We start from the raw sequence: 24,120 nt of genomic DNA, 5'->3' as shown, positions 1-24,120 counted from the left end.
ATATCTGTAATTAGAGTTTAAGACTAAATTCTTGACTTGAGATCCTAATGAAAGGTTTTCGTTAAAGGAGTTTGAAATACATTAATAGTACATGAAAGTGCCATTCTCCAATATAATCAGTCAGAAAAGTGCACAGCTTCAAAAAACCAAGGAAGATGCACCAGCTTGGGCTTCTTTCACTGAAATGATTAAATGAAAGTTAAATGTTTTCTTCCTAGCTTGCACTGAATTTTGGAAGACTGAAGAAGAGGTCTTGCAGTTTGGGGATTTTATTTCTTGGAGTTTCAGTCTTCTTAGAACCTTTGGGAATGACTTTGTTATAAAGTGTGTGGAACCTGGAAAGCAGAGGGGTAAAAAACCAGTGAGGTCTCAAAACCTGCAGCTACATTTGTTCTTTTCTCTTTCCTTGCCTTCTTTATCATGTATCTGTCATCCCTTGGATAGGGATAAACCGGTTACAAGGGAGTAAAATGTCCACAGCTTTCTTCTGCTTGCAGCATTTTGATGGCAAAATCTGTTAGTGTGTAAATGAAGATTATCAGCTATAGAGGAGGTAGTGTCTCCCACCACTAGTGAAACTTGTAGGTGATGCTCATGTATGAAACTTCTGTCTACTAATAATTTTTTCCTTTTTCCCCTCCATGATAAGGCTTGCTTTACTTCAGTTTCCTGAATTTTTCACATTGCCATTTCATTGAGTGCAATGATAGAAGGCTATGGCTTTTGCTCAGGTGAGAATTCTTAAAAGTTCTTCACACAGCTCTGAAAAACTAGCTTCCCAACAGCATTTTACTAATTTTCTGGGTGATTCTACAGCTTGCCAAATCCGTGGACATAATTTGTTTGCCAAAGTAAATTAAAGTGTAGGTGTATGAATAATTTCTAATTATCCTAATTTTAGTGTCATTTGCATTGGAAATAAATCAGTACCTAATAGTATAAGCTCATTCTTCTTTTGGGTTTGAGTCCACGTTGAATTTTACTGTTCAATTTACAGAAGAGTCATTTAGTTTTCCTAATTACTTAATAGAGTAGGAATTATGATGCTCTTGAGCATGACTCTGAGCAACAAATGGGCTGAAAGAAACAAGGAAAATAACAGACAAAAATGACAGAAAATATTTGAAATGGGGAAGTTTCAGAAGGCAGGAAGAGGAGTTACCACATACAGACTTAACAGAAGATTCAGTTATCTAGCAGTGTCATGACTAATGTCCTAGCTAATAATGGATTTTGCAGGGTAAGTTCTATGCAGCATCATATATTTTTCTATAATCAAAAAGACTTTAACTACAAGGGGTTTACAGCTGTAAACACAGTTCTGGCACAAGTACAGTTTGGAATGGAAAGAAATTTAAGTTGGGTTTTTTTGTGGTTTCTTGTTTTTTTTTTTTTAACAATTACTGTCAATATGATTGAAGACAGACATACTGAGGCAAAAAGCAATAACAGCAAAATGTGGTGGAAGTCCATTTCAGCTTTGGGGATGTATTGTCTGCAATATAGTAGAACAAAAGATATCCAGGATAAAAGCAGTGCTCATAGCTGTGGAAAACAAAGATATTGATCTATTGCAAGGATTGAAATTATTTTTTTACAGTACATGCACAAAGGTGTGTTCACTGTTGAAATTTATCTGTAGCAGCACTGTTTATATTTCTGAGTAATGTTCATGGAATCTTGTGGCTAGCAGGGAGAGGGGGAAAAATACTACCTTGGCAAAAGTTTGTCTTCTTTTTCTCTTCTTACTGTTGAAGAAAAATGGAACTGTTGAGTTCAAATGTCATCATACTGACCTGTTGGTTTTGTCACATTCATGCCTGGTCAAGCCTGGTGTGCATACAATTCAACTAAATAGTAATAGTGGAATTTCAGCAGCACAGAAATTAGTTACAAGTTCGGAAATAACTCACCAACATATTACACACAATGCCTTTATTAATGGATACAGTTGGAATTTTGTGATCCGCATTGTTTAACAAGGACTGGGACCCTGTCACCTGTACACCATGTCATTTATAATGGAATGTATAGCAGTACGACCCCTGTGAAAGCTGTCAGAAGACAAGGCAAATAGGAGTGAATTTATCTGCTGAGATCATGTATCTGGAACTTTTCAGTTAGTAGCAGTTCAGTTAGTGTTGCTTTCACGGTCACCACTCTGCTAACACAACTGCTTAGCCTTCTGGATTATGAAACAGAAAATGATTCATCACATTTTCTTCCTCATAAAATTCTAAAATTCATGCTGCTCAAAAGTATAAATAATATTGAAAGTAATTATTCTTCCGGCAGAAAGGAGCAAATTTGTTTCTTCAGCCTGTGTGACTGCTTACACATCAAGAAAAGATTTTGAAACTGCTGCAGATGTGCTACAGATAAATGTTTGCCACTCTCTAGCAAGATTTCATGTATACCATCTTCATTTGGATAGTGTTTGACTGTTTCTATCCTTTTCATAAACTAAAATTTGCTAAATTTTTTACCTGATAGTAGAACAGACTGCGTTAGCATTCCCAGAAAGATTATTTTTACAGAAAATAAAGCACAGTTTTGCTTTATTTTTACAGGAAAAAAAAAAGAAAAAGGTATTCATTTATCTGAGTGATACCACTGCTGAAGGAAAGGGCTTTCTCTGCGACAAGACTAAGGGTTTTCTGAAATACTCCAGTGTTGATCAAATAGATTTTTCATCAGACTGTTTTAGGCTGCAGGTTTTAAGCTTTATTAATGACTAAAAGTACCAGAACCTGAAACTTCCAGTGGTTGTCTGACTTAGAATATGTTTGTTTGTGACTGTCACTAGCATTAGTAAGATGACTTTCACTTAAGTTTGCAAGCATGAGTTCATTAAGTGTATATAGATTAATAAATGTGGTGTCATTTGTACAATTAGAGGTAATTCAGATCCATAGTTTAGCAGGGACTTTCTTCTTCCTCACAAGAATACTCATAAACATTGCTTATCATTTATGGCAAATATGTATTTAATACTATTTTTAGACTAGCATAAAGAAAACGTAATACTTTGTGCCTCAAAAATTGTTGCTGCCATGTGAGCACAAACTGTGATGAAAACAAATGGCTGACACACAAATAGACCTTATTATAGAACTATGTAGGTCCCAGTAAACAGCTTTGGTTGAGCTTATATTTGGTCTACTGGTTATATCCCAATTCACGAGCAAACAGTGTCTTCTTCAGTATTAAGGTGTTCTGCTTTTTGGAAGAGTAAACACCTAATTCAAAATTGGATAATTTCTTTTATCTTCTAAAATAATGTGGTCTGTATGCATGCCAATTCTTTATCTAGCCCATTAAAATATTCATTATTACTTCATTATTTCAGTTTCTAGTTTTCTTTTGCTCAAGGTGTCCTGAATGAAGTTAGTAGGTAAGCTATTGCATTCTTACACAACCATATAAAAGTGAAAAAACTTCCATGTTTATTAAGGTGTTTATATTACAAAGCCAAAAGGAAAATTAAAGCCCACTAAGCAACTTAGATAAGCAGTTATTTTAGCGTGGCTGTGCAGTTTTTACTCTGTCGAAACCATATTTATATTTTAAATTTGGTATTTTCTTAATGTGTAATACTAGTAATTAGACATGCTCTATTTGGCATAAATGCTGCTGTATATTCTGATCCAGTTGGATTTTGTTAGAGAGAAAAGGTTCTGCTGTACTAAACTGCTTTGCTGTAGAGTTCCTATGAAGTGGCCTTTATTTTTGAGGGAATAAATTAGATGCTTGGAGAAATACTTAACAAAACAAGTATTTTTCAAGCCCTTAGGAACTAGCATTTTTTGTTTGTATTTCATCATGCTAATTATTGTTTAAAGAGTTCGTTAGGTTAATACACTTGGCTCATTTTATGAAGTTTCATTCTATTCATTATACAGGACAGCTAATTAATGCTGGGAGTGTTATTGTTCTAGAGAGATTGTATAACCATTCAACTGCAAACATCTTGGAGATGCACTGTAGGTGTCAATATTTGACACCTTACTCTTTAAGGAATTACAGATAATTTATGTTTTTTTCTCATAAAAACTCAACTTTAGTTGTCATAGAAGAATAAACACAGCTGAATTTAGATATTAAACAAGGAGGATCTTCAAAACAAGTTTTCTGAAAGTAGTTCCCTTGTTATTTTTCAAGACAGCTTGTGATGATTCACAGTATGAAACCTCTAAAAATTATTTTCATTTTTTCCTGTCAGCTGTGCTCACTCTCAGCATCCAGTTGTATTGATTTATATGAACAACCTCAGTTGCATTAGTCATAATGAAATTAATGGCAAGTTACATCACTTTTCTCTGACTATGTTTTTCCAAAGCAGAACAATATAACTGCATTGGAATGTATTAAATGTTATGTTAACAGACACAGAATCCTGTGTTAAAGTTAATTTATGTGGAACTGTGGATTGATACATGCTGACAAGACCAGGAAAATGCAGAATTGAGGCTGACAGTCTGTCCTTCCCTGATTGCATAGATTTATTGCAACACATGCTGTATGTAACTTCATGCTGTGATCTAAGACCTAAGCAACAATTGCTACAATAGGAAACAGTCAAAGCAGTCTGTCAGCCACTGCATCAAACTTTATTGTCCTTTTTGGATACCTTTTAGATCTCTAAAGTTACTTTCATTAATATACTTTATAACTCAGAAATTTTAAGAAAAACATTATATCAATTCTGAGTTTCAGTGAAATAAAATAAATACCTATAGGTTATTTATAAAAACATATGTTTTAATCTTAATTTTATTTTACTTTAAAAATCACAGAGAGTTAACATCTTGGCAACAGCTGAAACTCTACTTTGGCAAATATCTTTGATATTTGGGATACTAGGGATAGCTGCACATCTAGAAGGGTAACATGGACCTTGCATTACCCGTTTTCGTGCCTTCTTCCGTGGGTGTCCAGCCTTGTCTGCATGTGAAGATTCATTTCTCCTTGACAAAATACAGTGTTTGCACTTCTGCTGATCACTGCAAAGCCTTTAACAGCAAATGCTATTCCCAGAGCTGCCTTAAACACTCATCCACGAATGTACTCAGGCATAATTAGATCAGAAGTGTGTGCAAGCTTAGGGTTGTAAAATAAATGCTATCACTGCCTGTGCTCATATTATCCTGGCTGTGTCCTAGCTTCATACCTGCTCCTGCTCAACTAAGTTTTTCCCTTAATCAGTGGAAACAGAAATACTGTTACCATTTTGCTTGAACTGTATGTATTACTCTTAAACTAATTGCCTTTGCTGATAAGTGTCTTCAAAATTGTTCCTGGAAGAACTATGTTATCCCATTGCTCTAGCTGTCCATATGCTCTATCTTTTGAATCACAGAATTGTTTAGGTTGAGAAAAACCTTCAAGATCGTTCACTCCAACCATTATGCCAACCATAAACTGCCAAGTCCAGCACTAATCCAAGTCTCTTGAGTGCCAAATCTACATGTCTTTCAAATACCTCCAGGGATGGTGACTCCACCAGTGCCCTGGGCAGCCTTTCCTGGTAATTGACAATGCTCTTGGTGAAGAAAGTTTCCCAGGATCAAATCTAAACTTCCCCTGTATCAAGTTGAGGCTTTTTTATCTCATCCTGTTTATGTTACTTGGGAGAAGAGGCTGATCCCCACCTGGCTTCAGCCTCCTCTCAGGGAATTGTAGAGACCAGAAAAGCCTCCCCTGAGCTGTCTTTTCTCCAGGATAAACACCCCAGCTCCCTCAGCTGCTTCCCATCAGACTTGTGCTCCTGACCTTCCCCACCTCCGGTCCCCTTCTTTGGACACCCTCCAGCACCTCAATGTCCTTCTTGTAGTGAGGGGTCCAAACTGAACACAGGATTCCAGGTGGTACTTGACTATCTCTACATCTTCAGTGAAGCTTCCTAAATGTAGCAGTCATATTAGTGTTAATTACATAGGTAACAATTGGTTGTTGATGAAAGAGGGCAAAACTAGTCTATGAAGACATTCTAAACAGAATTTAAGTATCTTAAAAGAAAAAAACAGCTGAAAGAGCAGCTTGGTTGGTGCACATGGATTATTTTGTCTGAATGTTCTTTTTTCAAACTCCTTTTTTAATTCTACAGAAATGCCATAATAGTTAATCAGTCACATCACTAGGTAGTATTGACTGTTGCTGCTATTTTTCAGATTGCTTTTCTAATACAAGTCTAAGCATTTCTTCGGTATGCTATAAACTAATTTTGACTTTCCTACCGCCATCTGAAGTTGAATAATTTCTTCCTTCTCTTTGTGGACCTCTCTTTGAAATATTGGCTTTCAAACTGCAGTCCTTGAGAATGTGGGAAGTAGCTGTTAGAGTGGTATTAAATACACAGGTCTTTTGCAGAGAAATTTGACAATCAGCATGTGTGATACTTAATCAGATATATTGAGGGTTTGCATTGGTTTGTTTGTTCACATTTCTAGCAGTTCACTGCACAGCCAGCATGTTACAGGTGCGTACATGGAAAGCATTCTACTATGTTCAATGAAAACTTTTTTATTATTATAATTTGTTTAGGAAAAAAAAGAAATATAGTTAAAGGAGAAAAATAATGTGCCAGAGAATAATATTCCAGAGCTATAAAGTGTTTTAATAAAGATGTTAATATTTTCTGTTATCAAATATTCATGTATTTATGTGGACTATACAAGTATGTCTACATGTAAATGTGTTTGAATCTTCTTGTTTCACTTTTAAAATTTTTGTTTATTTGTCTTCATTTCTTTCAAAATGTGTTATATTTCATAAGATCACTGACTTTCTGTTCTGCCTATCCCTTTCAAACATAGCTGCCTTTTGATAACATAATCCATAGAGTCTTGAAAAGCACAGTAATTTTTTCATTCTGTTCAGTGCTGTTCTTTTTAGCCCTTGCTCTGAGTTCCCAGGCATACCACTAGACAAGATTACACAACAACTGTAATCCTATTGCATGAGCCCCAGTTTTCCAGTCTTCGCTTACATATTGCGAGGAGAGTGAGTAAGAAGAGTATGAACTGTCTGGGTTAGAGAAATAAATATGTGATTCTTATGAATCTGTACTCTTAAAGTAGAGATCAGTAAATACTGTATCAATATCTTAAATGGCATTGGGTTTTTTTTTCTGGGAGTTAAAAAGTACTGAATGGTCATTGAAATACATGAACAGCCTGTCTAGTGTAACACCTCATGCTCTGTGGTTTATTTGGTTTATTTGGTTTATTTGCCTGTTATATTTTGTGAAAGTATTGCCTTTTACTTTTTGTGTGTTCTGGTGAACAGTCAAATCTCTAACCTCTTGCTGAGTATGGAACAGTTATACAGCGAGAGTTACACAATGAAATTCTAAACTTTCAATAGCCATTTTCTTCCACTTTTAGATTGTGTAAACTTCTATTTTTGTAAACAGTTTTTATCTTCTAATAAGTATTTTTTTGGCTCTTTTGTCTCAATTTGATTCAATTTTATGTACTAAAATTGTGTCTATTGTACTCTACTTGCTGCTAAGCTTATCAAAAATTAGGAGTTGTTACACTGAATCATGATTTAAGTAGTTATTGTTCTACCATCAAACAGTGTGAAATTCTTTAGTGCGTGACAGAAGTAACATGCTGTCATGCATTAATTAGATGTTCTTCATCCTTCAGTCTTTTAATCTTTTTGATGTGTATGCTTTCAAATTGATGAATTTATGACTCCTCTTTAAAAAGGCAAAATGCATAATTCTGTTGTTCTTGAGCTTAAGACCTGTGTTTTCAACATTTTCTGTCTTTGGCAGAATGAGTACAAACCTCTGTCACAGATGTCATCCTTTGTCTCAGCAAGTATTTTTAGACCATTGAGCAGGGTTTTCAAAGTCACAGTTTATTAATCAGAAGAATACAGTAGCTAGATTCCTTAGGAGAGAAAGACAAAGGTAAACGTACCAAAGGGCGTGTTCCCACATCATTTAGGATTATTTTCTGTCATTCTCCAAAGAGGCGCGCTCTAATCTTGCCTGATCTCACAACTGGACAGGCTAAACCGTTAAATTCCCTCTCTGGGAAAACATCTTTGCACTCTACCCCCTCTTTTACAATCCCATGTCACTAAGAGCTAAAGTAAAATCCTTCTTTTTTGACAACCAGCATTTCTACACCCTGAATTTTTATTTCTTCTGTGAAATTTGGACTTGACAAACTTAATTCATTCACCAGAATTGTCTGTTAGTAAGGGATTGTAGTATTTTGAATTATGTAGGTGTATGTATTATGTCTACAATGTACATATTATTGTCTAATAACCTAAAAGTGTATATATATTAATGTATCTTTAATCTTTATTAAGTGTAACAAAGTGATTTTTCTAGCTTCTGCCAGTTTATCATCTTAAACTGTTCCAGTAAAACATTAAGTGGTCTCTCCATATTTGATGTTCTGCCTTCTGTGACTGTATCTATAGTTCCTGGAGTACTCTAAGGAGTGGCTTTTTAGAACCATTGACAGAGGTTTAGGAGCACTGCATACACCAGTTAGCCAAACAATTCAGAATTTCAAAACAGGTTGTTTCTTTCCTATCTTTCTAGGTTAATGGATTGCATGTACCTCAGATCATTCAAGTTTACAGATCTCACTTTTTGCTGTTCTTCAATAGTGGCTGTTGTATTGGAATGCTACTAAGATTCTGTATACAACAGCAGCTTGGAGTTACAGCTCTCAGAGGTTAGGTATGTGTTGTTTAAATAAGCCCAAGCCACATTATTTGTTTTGAAAGTACAGTATTTAAATTTCCTTGTTCCTTATTAAAAGGATTCAGTTAATTTTTGGTGACTTTGTTAACATGACCAAAAAAAAAAAGCTTTTGTCTCTAGATTGGAAGAAGTAATTTTAAGAGTCCATAGCACTTCTTCTCAATTCTCTCCTGATGTAAAAAAAAGAAATTTACATATCCCTGTCCACAGAGTCAGTTGTCTCCTGACAGAAAGGCAATCAGATTGACAAGGCTTGGTTTGCACTTGCTACATCAGTGCTGCCTGTTCCCAGTCATCTTTCTGTCCTTAAGATGTGGCTCCCAGAAAAATTGGTGCCATGATTTTCTTAGGGATTGAAGCCAGGCTTACTGCCTTCCATTGATAATCAGACTATGTGGAAATTGATACAGATTACATTGATATCAGAATAATGATGGAAATTACTTCACTGTAAAATAATGCAAAGAAAATGAATTATGTTTTAGTGTCCATAGGAAAGTGAAAATTGAGCTGGTGAATAAGAGCTTGGTCCATAGGGGCTATTTTAGCTTAAGACCTAGGGGTTAGAAGCAGCAACTCCAACCACTTTTACAATCCATTTCTGAAATTTTTTTTTTAAATATTTTTATAAGAGGTGTGCAGTCAGGACAAAAGTAAATATGCTGCATGCCTTATAGTCTGTAGTACCAAGGTCTTTTTGCATCCTTGTTTTGAAGATTTGGGAGGGGGGGGAGGCTTTGTTTTGATTTGTTTTTTGCTGTTGGTATGCATTGAGTAAGAGATACTGAAATAGCTGAAAAGTCACAGAGCTTATATTCAGGATTAATTTGTTTAATTTAGACTGCAAATACATTTATGATTAATTAATTGTTGTCAGTCTTGAATTTTTTCTTGAGAGACCTGTATAAAACAAAACAAAGTACTTTCTATGACTATGCATAGCTCTGCTCTTAGTATGCACTTCTGGGGAAACAGGTGCTTAATAGCTGTAATGTTTAAGATAATTTTGAAAGATCATTCTTTTCTGTATTTTCAATTTAATTTCTAGTTTAGGGCAAAGCTTTGCTTCTATTGTAAGGCAACAAGTAGTAAACTTTGTACAAATGTTTATGATTTATACATACTTTAAGTTGTATCAAATAGCCAAGATGAAGAAGTAAATCAAGCAATAAGAAAAATTTTACTTGGGAAGTCATAGCCCTTTAAGTGCCATGTGTTTCCTGGAGTTTTATCTGCAGGATAAAAGTTGGTTAGTTGGTTAGTTAGTGATTTTCTTTGTATCAGTTAAGTTTGCATTGAGTACAGCAATGTATACTGTACCAACTTAATGGTAACTATGGTTACCACAACCAGATCATAGCCAAGTAACTCTATACCATTTCTTTTTAGGCCTCTGAAAGAAAAAATATTTACCGGTATTAAATGTATTTTATATAAAATATATAAAATAAAATACTTTTTCTGCATGAGAGTGTCTCCTTCATCTTTCCTCCCACATGAGGTCTTTTCAGTCCTTGAGACTTTCTTCCTTCAGGCATTTTCCTTATCGTTCTTTAGGTAACAAATACATTAAACAATGAGATTTTTTTTTCAAAAACTTAAACCAGAAATATATAAATTTATGTGTTACCATTTCCAAACAAATTCTTTTTTTTTTTAACTTACAGTACTATCACTATTTGAGTGGTTTTCCACCATACTCCCAAATTAAGGTAAAAATATTATTTCAGAGGGAAGATATTTAATCAGATTTTCTAAACTCTTAGAGAAAAAAAGGGTTGCTCAAGGAGTACAGTCTGTCTCCTTTTCATTTCCTTGAGGCATCTGGTTAGATTGCTTTCCCGTTGTGGTCATGCCATTTTATCTGTCTGCATTTCGTTGCAGTCCCATCCTTCGTTCTCAAGAAATGTTGCCCAAGTGACTTATGCACAAAGTTTCAGCAGTAAAATTATCACAGGAGACCTGAGCAGCCTGAGGCAGATGAAGACAGTAGGGAAAAAATAAATACACCAAGTGTGTTAAAATGCAGGTTGGCCATGCTGAGAAGTGATGCAGCATTCCCCTGGGAAAACTTTTGAGGATGGGCAACTTTGCTTCTAAATGTCTCTAGGATTTACAAAAGATGAAATATTCACTTGTTCACATACCTTTCTGGACACTGTGTTTTGTGAGCACTTGCTATAGATATTCAAATACCAGTAGTGTAAAATATTTTTTAAATGAACACTGACCAATCTCCCTTTTGCATCATTTCTGTACCATAGGGAAAGGAGTTGCTTGATCCCCTATGTGTCTATTACATGGATGTACTGTATGGGGAATTTACTTAGGGAATAAAGATTGACGTTTGATTATGAGAACAATGAAGTTCAGTGCTATGTCCTCTGTCTATGTTTTTACTTTAATTTCAAGGGAACTGCAATGAAAACCAGAAATGTACTTAAGTGCATGACTGTAAATGGAATTGGCTGAGATTCCTGGCCAAAGGCCAGTTTTTGTACAGATTCTGTCTGTCTTGCTTTTATATTTCGTGGCACTGAAACATAGCTGTTATGAAAGGTCTTGATTATAAAGGAATTAAAAACTATGTCATACTACCTGTCAGCTGGATGTGCAAAAATGTGGGCAGAGTTAGAGTTTTTTTACCAGGAAACCAGCACAAAGTGGAGTTTGGACTGATCCATGGTAGCCTTTATTTGCTGCAAGACAAACTACAGTGCTTGATGCATAATTTATGTCAGGATATGATAAACAAACATTCATTTAATCATCAAAATACCCCTACAATTTCAAAACAGAAATAAATGAGTTACATAGAAGGTTGTATCACTCAGTAAGTCTTTCATTTGAGGCATAAGCAGTATGAATTGTGAACTATGATTCCTCTGCTGCATGAGCAAGGTAGCAAAGCAGTGATTTCTTCCACTGCCGTGAGTGGTTGCAGCAGCTAAGCACCTTTTGACACATGGAAATGGAAATAGGCATGTACTGCCTTTCCCCACATTGCAGATTAGCTAAACTGCAGGATTTAGTAATTTGCATGGCAGACAACCACCAAACTCATCAGTGCAGGGACTGAACATGCGTGGGCAAAATGATGGAAGTTTTTCTCATGGCATCAAGATTTGCTCTGGAGAATAAAATTCTGTTGCCCTAATTAAAGTTTTTAAAGGCATGCATTTGTAAAGAAAAACCTTTTCTATATGTAAACAATATTTAATCTATACTGTAGGAAGTGTTATTGACATATATAATGTAAGGTTTCTATTTGTAAATGTAGTAATATATTAAAATAAGATTGCAGAGTATTGTCTATATTCAACAGTATTTTACAAATTGGAAGTGTTTGTGTCTAATTGCTGCTAATTTTTAAGTTCTTTTCCACAAATCACTTTAAATGAAATATGAAAATAATTTTGGTGACTGTTAAAACTTTGGTGCATTCAGATGTTTATAATTTACCTGGATGATTCTCATCTTTCTTTTTTATTTCTAATTCAATAGAGCAATATAAATAAAAGATAGAAAAGATTATTTAGGTTGCCTATTTTTGGTCTACCTTGTAGAATATTTTCTTCTCTCTGCAGAGCTTTCTCCATTCATATTTTAAGTAACTCAGGCAGATAAGAGTAACTGTAATGCCAACAACAGCCGAGGATTATTTCAAAATCCACTAAGCTGATCTGTTACACCACATTTTTAACGCCTGAATGTATTGGTTTCTTTGCTAATTTTATTTTTATTACATCTGCTTATTGCAGTTTTAAGTGTCATAAACTTCTATTTTTTTTTTTATAAATTAGGCTCCCCAGGAGTCAGTGGATAACTGCCAAAGCCACCTTAATAGCTTTTGGCTTTAAAATAAATTAAAAGATAATACAATAGGTTCTTTTGTAAAATTTATGGTTTTTTATAGGTATTAATAGAAAAATCTTAATTATATATGTATATTACATATGTATATTATATATGTATATTTATAATGTATATATATAAAAATATAATGGAAAGTTCTGTAAGAAGACTGCTCCTTGGTTGACTGATTGATTTCTCCTCTGTCTAAAACCCTTAGAGAGATTGGAAATTTTGAATTCTAATTCTTGCACATTTAGGTGCTTTTGACATTAATGAAAAAAAGAAAGGAAGAAATGCAAAAATGATTTTTGCATGAATTCATATGTGTCTATAATGCCCTGGTGTAAGGATGATATCAATCATAATTAATTTTTAAAAGCTTTTTTGTCCAGACTTCACTGAAGGCTGACCAAATGCATTGCCTTGTACATTTGCATTGTAGGTAATAACAGGAAGAAAACAGAAACACAGTTACGCCTTACAGAGGTTTATTTTCAGTTAAATTGAAATAGGACTTATTGATTAAGGAAGCACTCTACAGTGTAGTAGGTGCATGTCATTAAAAATATTTTAATTGGACATAATTGTGTTCAATACACCAGATTTCCAAATAGTTGTATTTGGTAATATTATGCAAATCCTGGGGTATTTGTTTCCAGACATAAAAATTACTTCAAATTAAATTAAGAGTGGGACAAATATCAGTTGCTTATAGCAAGGATATTTTTATTTTTCTGTTGTAGCAACCTTAGGCATCAAGCTAACACCCACATAGCAGCTGCTGGGTTCACAAGTTACGAACAGCTGAACAGAGACCTTCCCTCTGACAGACATTTTTGTCTATAGCAGCAGATGCATTTATATGTGTCAGTTTAATTTAATCGGTTTAAAATAAAGTGGGGTTAAATTACAATTTGCTCTTAGTAGTAGTGCACTATGGATAGAATTTGTCTGGTTTTCTCAACTATTCCAGCTGATCATCCAGATGTTTCCCTTTTCTACAAACCTGGTCCTTGCAACTTCAATAGCCAAGTGCCATTACAATCAAAAAACCAGTTTTGCATGATACAGCTCAAGGCTGTAGGGATGATTTTCCAATTCCAGTTGGAGACATTACACTTTATCTTCTGCAGAGTAGGAGCTGTACATCAGCTGACTTCCTTTCCACAGACCTAGCACTGGAAAAAGAAATATGGTATGTTGCTTTTGCCAAAATAGATGGGACTATAAAAAGGAGAAAAATAATTGGATGCCTTGTTAAATATTCAAAAAAAGGAGAGGTTCATATGTCAAACCAACATCTTCAAACTGTTCGGAGTATTTTTATGTATCCTTCTCTGCTTAATTTCAGTGTGTCAGGTTCTTTCCTTTGATCGCTGACCATGTTTTTAAGCCCGGCTGTCATTAGTGTTGAAACATACTTCTGGCTATTCACTGCTGATTGTGCTACAAGTTCTCTAGTCACAGAATTCAAACTTAGTTTTGTAAGGGTTTTGCTATATGTTTCCTCATTAAATTACTGCCAAGCTTTTGAAGAATAGCAGTGTATTCTGATTATTGTGGGCCAATGTACAGAGGAAAAAAAGCTGTTGAGCAATGCAAACATTTTCTTAGCTGAATCTTGTGGCTTTAAGTGTTTTGCTCGTACAAGCAGGAGACGTGTGTGTACTCAGTTAAAGAACTTGAGGATGAAATTGCCAAGCTCCTAGCTGCACTGTGTAATACTTCATGTAAACCTGCCTGACTACCACAGGATTGCCTTGCAGAAGTATTTCAAAAAAATGTTTCAGGGAAGATCAGAAAAATATTAACTGATAAATCTGGTGTCTGTATAAGGCAAGTTAATTATTATATGGAATGCAATTAGTGAACATGTGAATAAATGCAATGTATCCAGGAAGAATTGACACAGCTGTTAAGAGAGGTTGTACTTCAGTACTTTGGAGAAGTCAGGAAGCAATAAAGAAGACCTGGTCAATACAGTCTGTTGAGATTTCCAAGAAGCATTTCTCACAAGGGAAAGAGATTTTTGAAGGAGGAAAGAATTGAACTGCAGGATTCCTTGCCACAGGATGTTACGGATGTTATGTTCTGTGGGCGACAAGACTGATCAGATGAATTTACGAGAGTACAGAGGCATAAGCCCCAGTTTAGAAAATCCCTGGCCACATTTTTCACGTGAGGAAAATGTTCTGGAGAAGTATTGTTACATTTTCACTGGTTCTTGTGGCCTTTATCTCCCACTGCTGAATGCTGATAGAAACTGCACAGTGTGTCTTTTCTCTAACCTAGAGTATTCTTTTAAGGGTGCAGTTCCACACATGGAAATTTCCAGAAAATATGGTTACTGGAGTTTTCAAATAGTATACCTTCTGTGTTTGGTAGGTGAGCTATAGTTGTATATGACTTCAGTATAACATATAACTTCAGTATAACACTCTTGTCAAAATATTTGGTTTTCCAGAGAGATGTCTGCTAATCTGTGGACAGATTTTGCAAGTGTGTACTAATGGTCTTTAGTGGCACTTCCATGAAAGTATTCTCTGCTGATTTTCTTCTCTTTATCAGTTTTACGTGAAAGTTATGTGAAAGCACTGAAATTAGCAAAATATGGGTGTAAATTTACACAAGTGGCAAAATATTCAAATGAACTTACATTATTCTAATGTAGTGGAAGGCTTTCAGTATTTTTGCACTACTTCAAGTCTATAATATTTTGTGTGGAGGTACAATAATCTATAATTGCTATAGTTTTTCCTATTGAAAAATGTATTCAGACAGTTTCTGACTATCCATACTTTTTATTATAGTGATATTTTAAAAGATGTCTAAAAAAGTACAAAGTTTATTTTCTGCTATATATATATTTATATTTTGCAAAATTAGGACTTCTTTTCAAGAGATGTACTGGAAAGAGACCAGAAATTGGTATTGTCCTGCAAATAACAGTGAAACCATAAAGAAACTACATATGTGCTTTTATCATATATTCAATATGTCAGTAACAAAATTCAGTTAATATTTCGGAAAACTGCTGCAAGAAAGAAATTATGCACTACTTCCCCTTCCACAGCTTCTGAGAATGTTTCTGGTGTCTTTTGGCTCATTTTGTTTGCTAGTCAAGTCCACCTAGATATTTATAAATACTCCAAGTACCCTCAGTGCTGTATACCAGCAATACAATTCTTTGCAGAACCATTGGAAGGTGAGGTGGGTTCTTTTTCTCTTCTTCTTAATCTCATTTACATGCTGATTAGCTAAGATCAATGTATTGTATATCAAGAGCTACCAGCTCTTTGTAATTCCTCTTTTTTTTTTTTTTTTTTTTTTTCTTCCCCTGACATTTGGGAATGTACCATGAACAGAACAGCCCCATAGCTGCTGAAAAATCAACTCTTTAAAGATACACACATTACTTGGAATAAGTCACTCCTTCATCTTTCTTTTCAACAGCTGCCTTATAACTGGAGTTAAAAACTGTGTGAACATCCTAGCCCTTGATTATATGCAGGTGGCTGACTTCTACACCAGCAACCTTGGCCTTTTTTCTTAGACTGAGATTTTAGCTGCTAAAATTTCTGTTAATAAATCCCAGCTTGACTTCCTGAGTCCATATTTCTGAAAAGTGCTATAGTCCCTGGCGACCAGGGTGCAAGTGATTTTTATCTTTTGTGTCATTGTCATGTCATGACAAAACCTTCCTAGCCGGTTCAGATCCCTTGTCGTTTCTCCTACATGCCTTTTTTCAGCCCATTCAGAACTTCCAGATCCTCTTTATTTTCCTTTAATAAAGGTTCAAATTTTTCTTTTAATTCCTTATGACTTTTTTAACTCTTTCTTTATTTTTTACTGGAAAAGTGTTTGTGAAGAAAAAGTTACAGTGAGACACACCATTGTTCTTACATCACCAAAAAGAACAATGAGAAAAAAATGGAATTTTAGAATATAATTATAGAATGTCCGACATGAGATTTCCTGCAGGGTTTTCTAAAACTATGTCTTATTGACTCACAAAATGTCCTGTTAATCTCAGTGCTGTCTTTGTAGTATTATTTTCCTGGGAAAAAAAGTGTGTTAGTAGTATGAAGTCCATTTTTTTCTCTGAAAAGTGAGATAGAATTAGTTTTATTTTGCATTTATTTCAATTTTATTAATTGATCCTTGCTTCTTCTGGAAAAAGTAATTAAAAGCATTCTTATAGGTTATGTCTGCTAATTGGTCTATTTATCTTAATTGGTAGAAAAATATGTAGGAAAATACGTTTATCTGTGTGTTTGTTTGCACATGTATGTACTTCCAGTTTGAAGAGACAGCTTTTACATTGTTGAGAATTCTGAAATATAATGCCATTTACAAAGTGCATGAGAACTGCTTCTTGAAACTCAATTTCAGCATTATTCAGTGTGTGCATGGAGCTGAGGTTGCCATCTGCAGAGCTGTGTATTTCATGCCTTTCATGTCTTTCCAGCTCTGATAGCCATTGGGAGGTACAGCATGACAATAGAGACGGTGGATGTTGGATGGTGCAAAGAGATCACGGACCGTGGAGCCACCCAGATTGCTCAGCGCAGCAAATCCCTCCGATACTTGGGACTGATGAGATGTGATCAGGTAAGGAGCCTTTTCCTGAGCTGGTGCCTGATTCTGGTGTGATAGTGTTTCTGTGTGTGTGAGGGAGGCAGCAGGATTTATGTTTTTCTGAATAAAAATGTTCAGTATTCACTACTGTAGCCACTGTTCTGGTGTGCTGTGTTCACATTGGCAGCTCAAAAGGCACGAGGACTAGAAGGAGCATTATAAATGTTTGCTGATGTAGATTTTCAAAATACATCTGTAGGTTACACTCACAGCCTGAGGTGCTCTCAAGTTTTTTATAAAATCTGCCCTCTGACAGTTTTGAATACTTTTATCTGAAATGGTTGGCATGTCATGTTATAACTGTGACAAAATACTTTGTTTCTTAAAAAGAAAGGAAAAAATCTGTAGTGTAACTTCAAGAGTGGTTTAGCAATTTTCTATATGTCTGTGCTCTTGATTATATGTCATAGTTTTGAAAACAGAAGGACAAAGATTTGAATAAAATTGTAATGCTAAAAAGAGAAAAAGTACTGAATTTCTTATTATGTAGCTTTATACTTGGAGAATAGTAAGAATGTCTATAAGTTTTAGCATTTTATCATTAGAATAAAAAAGAAGGCAGTCCATCTCCACTTCACCCTGTATGTAGCCTTCAGAAATCACGTTCCTGTCCAGAAGAGAGATCAAGAGTCCTGGGAACCCAGCAGAAATAGCTAAAAGAGAAATCATTGGAGGTCCAGAGTCTCTGACCTTACTTCTTCACATAACCCTGCAGGGATTGTTTCTTTTATTATCAACAAAATGTCTGGCTTGTGATGCCCGTCATAAGCATCTCTCAGGTTTGTGGATTTCTGATTGGATACTCTCTATGGAAAAAACAGGTTTTAGTGTAAGAAACTTCATGCTCCGAACCATTACCTTGCATCCTTCACAGTGCACTATGGAAGACAGTGACAAAACACAGTATTTCAAATGGCAAGGAATAATAATTTCCAGGTCAGTGGTAAAATTAGAAATAGCATTTTGCAAAGCCAGCCTTAGGCAGTTTCCAGTTTGCAAGGAGGTTGAGCACTCTGGAAGAATTGCTCTGTCTATCAAAGCTGAGTCCACTTAATCTCCTAAACATTAGTGTTTTATAAGAGCCAACAGACAAAAAGAGTGTGTGAATCTCTTTGATGGATTGTGCTAAGATTATGTACTTAGGGAATGTTAAAAGGGTAACTTGACCTTGGGAATTAGACCTGACCCAGAATTATCTAACCACTTCTGCACATGTATTTATTTTGTGAATTTAGCTAATGTTGAACAATCAACAAGGATTTAATAAGTGCAATAATTTTATCCTGTCTTTAACTGCTATAGAAAATCAATAATCTTGATCTTGAAAACAAGCTTTACTGCCTCATAAGTTACACTGCATGTCATTTTCATAGACATGTACTACAGTCTGTATTCCTTTAATTGCTGGTAAACACTTTTCTCATTTTTCAGAGGAGTATACAACATATTTTGCGTTACAAAAGTAAACTGCTAAAAGGAAAAAAAAATATTATTTAAGAAAGCTTCAGAGACGATACAAAAGCACTGTTGACTGTGCCTGCGAGTGGGTGTGTGAATCTGCAAGTATCCAAAGTATGGTAGCTAAAAGATGTTAAGAAATTCGTAAACACTGTTACAGCGAACAGTGTAGTAGTGGGACTACCACTGGGAATTATTTTCTTGTTTGCAAAGCCTTGATGGGAAGAATAGCTCCACAGACAGAATGAAGTAAGTATCATTGACTTAAGGGATTTTTGGCAGCTAGAAGATGCCAACTCCCTTTTTTCCTCTGCAAGAGAACAGTGAAATTACTGAACAAAATTGCATTCTCAACTGTCTCTCCCCAGTTTCATGCAGAACTAATTTTTTCCAGTGGCTGCTCTATTAAATTAAAAATGTCAGTGTCCAGCACATCATTAAAGAGAATTCTTGGGTGGTGCAGAAGGGTTTATTTACACTCCCAGTTGGCCAAAATTCTTGTCTTTGTACTGTTGTCAGCTTGCAGTGAAGAGAAGGTTTGAAGGTTTGTCCCATCTAACCAGGCTTCCTTTTCTGAGGTACTGACTGTTATGCTCATACCAGGTAGCTCTTATGCCTTTCTAAGAATTCCCAGGCATTTGGAAGGGAAGTCCTTAAACACAGTTACATAAGGAACATATGTAAGTAGACTTTAAATGAGTACCACTAAAACACTCTTTATGAGCCAGGCTTTTTGGAATTTCTTTGATATGCACTTGACATAAATTAGAGGCGTCAAGGGTCCTCCCAAGAAAGATCAAGAGAGGCTGTGAGCCTGGGTAAAGGCAGTCTCTGTTTTATGCCATTGATTATCCAAGTGCCTTCAGGCAATGTGTTTCAGTAGATGCAAAGCATTATTGATCCACACCATGAAAACAATAAAATTATTCATTTTTCATCAAACTGCTATTGCCATGACCTTTCTTTTTATCATTTTTCCAACCATCTTACATGCACACCACAGAAGCAATATGGTCTTTGCCTTAAAATAGATGACATTGTGTTGAGAAATATAATTTAAAAATGCTGACTTTACTATGAGGTCATCATAATGAGAGCATATATTTCAGTTAGAACTTTTCTGTATCAGATGGGATACATCTGAGAGACTATCATCCTGACCTCCTGAAGTATGAAAGTGATCTAGGGTAGACTCTAAATGTTTTTAAAGACCTACATTCTGGGCAACAGAATTCCCCACTTGTCTGCATACCAACATGAACAGGTACTTGAAGCAGCTAGGCGCCTTCTCCCTTCTGATTCTCTCACAGGACAGGGTATCGACTGTGCAAATAAATTTTTGTGTACATGGGTATGTGTGCATCTGTGCAGGCACCAGGCAGCACTCCGGACTGCACAAGTCATGCATTCCATAGAAAGAAAATGTTGCTATTCGGAGTCTCCATTTCTTTTAAAGCAGTAATGGATAAAATCAGTAGTTATTTAAGGCCTAAGCAGAACAGTTCAGAGGTTTGTAATTGGAAAAAACATGAAAGAGAACACATTTCTGTTTTGCATTCCAGTGTTCTGCCTGTGGTGCCGCTCTTCCAGGGGCAGCGTTCCTTCTTGTCACCTTTTCACAGTGCTCTGGGAGTAGGGTGCAACCACAAACTCCACACTCCTCTGCACAGAGGAGTGCTGTGTAGTTGGGGGCTGCAGCCCAAGGTAGTTTTAGGACTTGATGTGGCTGTGTGGGAGAACACGGTGGGTTGGTGCTGCTCGGGAGCCCAGCGGCTCTTGGTTTGTCACCCCGGAAAACACCAAGAAAAGCATAGCAAGGGGTTATATTAAATTCACTTCAGGTTAGTTCCCCACAGCAGAATGAAAACATGACTGTTTGTTCTTCCAACCAAATTTTAATTGTAGCTCTGTATTTTTTATCACAGATTAGGAAAGGGGATATTTTAAAGATAATTGAACCTTTCCTTTAATTACTTTATCTTGAGAAAGGTGTGGGCAGTTACAGGATGCTTTCCTTCCTCCCACAGACACTGATATCAGAATTCCTTAGAGCTTTTCTTGCCTCCTAAGGGCATAAAATGACGCCTGCATCAAAATAACAGATTTAAATGCACATTTCAAACTTTTCTTTCTGAACACAGTATACTGTACATTCCTATCATTAAAGTGACCTAGATCCTATTTACTTCTTCTAGTTTAATTAATTAGGTATATTTTGTATTTCATATTAAAAAAATGGAGGAAAAGGGTGATGTTCTCCATACTATTTCTAGAAATCATTTGAAAGATGTCTTTATAGCACTTCTTTCTTGTGCTCTCACAAGAAGTGAAACAGCTTTAAATAGTGGCAGCTTGAAATCTTTACTCTTGGGAAAAATGGCTGGGTATCAACTAGGAAATAGGGACTAAAAATTTGGGGTTTTTGGTGGTTTTTTTTTCTGGGTGATAGCTTGACTGGTTGAACGATGTGTCACAATAAAGTTCCTGCAACTTTTCTCACACACAATTTTCAGATTTCAAGATCCTTTTCCTATAACTGTGGTGCAATTTGTAGCGGTTACCAACAGTGCTCCCACATAAATACAGGAAACATTTCTTGGGAAAATAGACAGAAAAATCATATTGAAAAACAGAGGCCACAAAATTCAATATTGACCACTATGTGTGAATGAAATGAAGAGAGTCCAATAAAGTTGTCTGTGAAAGGATACACAGCTTAGTTAATAAATCATGTTGGCCCTTATTCCTTGTTTGGTTTTTTTTCTTGCCTTTTTTTCCATTTTTTGAGATGAATTTCTCAGAAAAGACATGGTTGCTTTTCATGAAAATACTTCTGAAAGCCTGTACCTTATTCCAGATGACTTTCTCAGATAAATTGTAGCATATATTTCCTATTCTAGTTTTGCTGAGATATTAGAGCACAAAAGTTGATGGTCAGTACAACTGACAAAATGACAAACTATTTTATGTTCCCAGAGGAAGAAAGATAGATGATCCCTAAAAATAAAAAATAGTCACTTAAGAAATCAATTGCATCTTAAGTAAGAATAAGATTTTTAGACTATATGTGGATTTTTAATATGATTTATCACTTTGTCCTTCTACAAAACCTGTTTTACAAATATTTGTAAATAAATATTCAGTGAAGACCACAAATCATTAGCAGAGTTAGGAATGCAGCTCCCGTTGTTTAAGAGAAACATTTTTACCCCTCACTCACAAGCTTTTAATTTACACAGCTAGTCTGCAACTGAAGGTAAGTGAAAAAGAGCATTAGCTCTTTTATATATTCTAGGTTCTAGAGATACATCTTTCAATTTCCAATATAGTTTTGAGCTTAACTGTTCTTAATCAATGGCGGAATAGTGAGAATACAGAGCCATGGCTTGTTTTAATGTAATTATCACAGTAATTTGCCTTCCACTTTCAGAAAATGCTATCATTAGCCTGATCAGAAAACCTGCCAAATTGCTACCATTTCTTCTTTTATATTACAAGGGGCTCATTTTGAGATTTGAAATTATGGTTTTGTGATTTGAAGAGGAATGAAAATATCCAATCCTTCTCTTTAAGAAAAATTCTGTAGCCCTTTTTTTCTCTTAAATTACTATAATTTGTTCAAGTACGTTGCTGCATATTAAAAAGGAATTGCTGTATTTTTAAAGTTTCATATGTATAATGTAGGAGCTGCGATTGATACATCTCTCTATGAATAATGAAGATTTTAGAGTCATGAGATCTGTGAATCTCATTAGAAGGAAACCACAGCTATCCCACAACAAAAGAAGAGTAGCATTTATTTCACTTTGGTTTTCAATGCAACAATTTTAAAAGTCTGAACAATACTACCTTTTTCCCCCTAGCTAACTAGGATAACAGATCCATTATGTGTGTAAACGAAAGCATCTCCTAAAACACACACAAAAAGAAAGGGTTTTTATACAAGCTAAAGATTTTGCTCTTCTAGTTTAACTGTTTCTTTGCTAAAAGATTTTTATTCTCCAAGCTGATACCTCTGCAACAGTTCCATGGCACTGGGCTGACGATGGAATTTTCCAGAGTTAATGAAATTGTCCTTGTTTCTAAAAAGCACCCACCTGAACCATGTCATTCTCTAAGAGAAAGGTGGACCCTCAGGTGATGATCAACAGTTCAAAATCATGATAAGGCCAGCTATTAAAGAGGAATGCAATGTGAACTGGTCAGCATTTTTATGAATAAAAAAATTTAAAAGGGAGAAATTTATTTAGAAGCATTGCTCCCTGGAACTTCCAGTTATTTTTGCCAGCTGGCAAATTTTGAGAAAGACTTCTCTGTTAGTTTTATATGCCATCATTTTGACAGGTATTACAGTAATGTGCTCAAATTATTGTTAATGTAGTCAAATAGAAAGGAAAATATTCAGTGTTATTATTCAACGGGCAGAAAGTAATCTGAAAGAGTATTTATCACTATATAAATTACCACTGTCATTTCACTGCATCTGGGTCTTTATTAACTGCAATTTTTAGAAAAAAAAGATTTTGAAATGTGTGTAATACTGGTAATATTTTTACCTGGAAATATTCTATAGGTGGAGTCTAAAAGTTCAGCTGATGAAATGGACAGAATTAGCAAACCAAATAAGCTGCCAAACTGAAGGGCTCCTTTAAAATGGTTTCTCTGCTTTAATAGAAAAATAAACCCTCACAATAAGCAAAGAGAATTGAGAGTAAAACCTTTGTTACTTACACAACTTCAATAAAAAATAGTGTGTTGCAGAAAACTGTGCCATCCTCACAGAGATCTGAAATGGGTGTTGCTAGTTTGCAGTAGACTGGGAGTTCGAGGCAATAGTATTCACATGAGAAAACAACGGCAACAATGAATTTCATTCCTTTCAGGTGAGACTTAAACAAGAACCGTAGATACACTCCACAAGCAACCTTGCCACACTTTCCAAAATCCTTCCAGAAAGGGTACCATAGAATATTAGAAGACTTGTGCATTCTATTTATTTCAATTCACACAGCAGAAAAGATTGCAGATATTTCTGTTTACCTACTCCTTTACCTTTACAAATATGCATGGGTAATTAATTGCTAGGATTTAACACAATTTAGTTGTCAAATGTCATGACAATAATAGCACTGTACAGACTGTACTTGCTGATTTCATTATTTATGAGTCTACAAATACAGTGTTTGTGTATGTGTGCATATGTGATTGTTTTTTGTCCTTTTTTTCAAAAACAGCATCCTCTAAGTCAAAATACGTTCTTTTCTTAAGTTGTAAGGGACTTTATTTGGACTATAGGACATTGTGCTAATACTGTTAGTGCTGTTATTTTGTTAAAGTCCTAAACAAGGGTTCTGCCCCTGGGCATAAGGGCAACTGAAACTCTGTGGAATATGTCTGCCTTAGCTGATCAACTGCACTTCACAAAAAACGTTTCC

The 24,120-nt window shown here is 35.3% G+C and overlaps 1 protein-coding gene across 1 annotated transcript in view; it reads left to right on the top strand.

Annotated features, from left to right (window-relative positions):
• Positions 1-24,120, top strand: part of FBXL17 (F-box and leucine rich repeat protein 17) — a 277,370-nt gene that overhangs the window by 245,233 nt on the left and 8,017 nt on the right. Inside the window, exon 8 of the mRNA XM_038123763.1 lies at positions 17,058-17,200. Within this exon, the coding sequence (XP_037979691.1) occupies positions 17,058-17,200 (143 nt within the window). The remainder of the gene's footprint in view (positions 1-17,057; positions 17,201-24,120) is intronic.

This window comes from Motacilla alba, chromosome Z, assembly GCF_015832195.1.
Source record: "Motacilla alba alba isolate MOTALB_02 chromosome Z, Motacilla_alba_V1.0_pri, whole genome shotgun sequence".
Classification (NCBI taxonomy): domain Eukaryota; kingdom Metazoa; phylum Chordata; class Aves; order Passeriformes; family Motacillidae; genus Motacilla; species Motacilla alba.
This window is presented reverse-complemented; position numbering and strand designations above follow the sequence as displayed.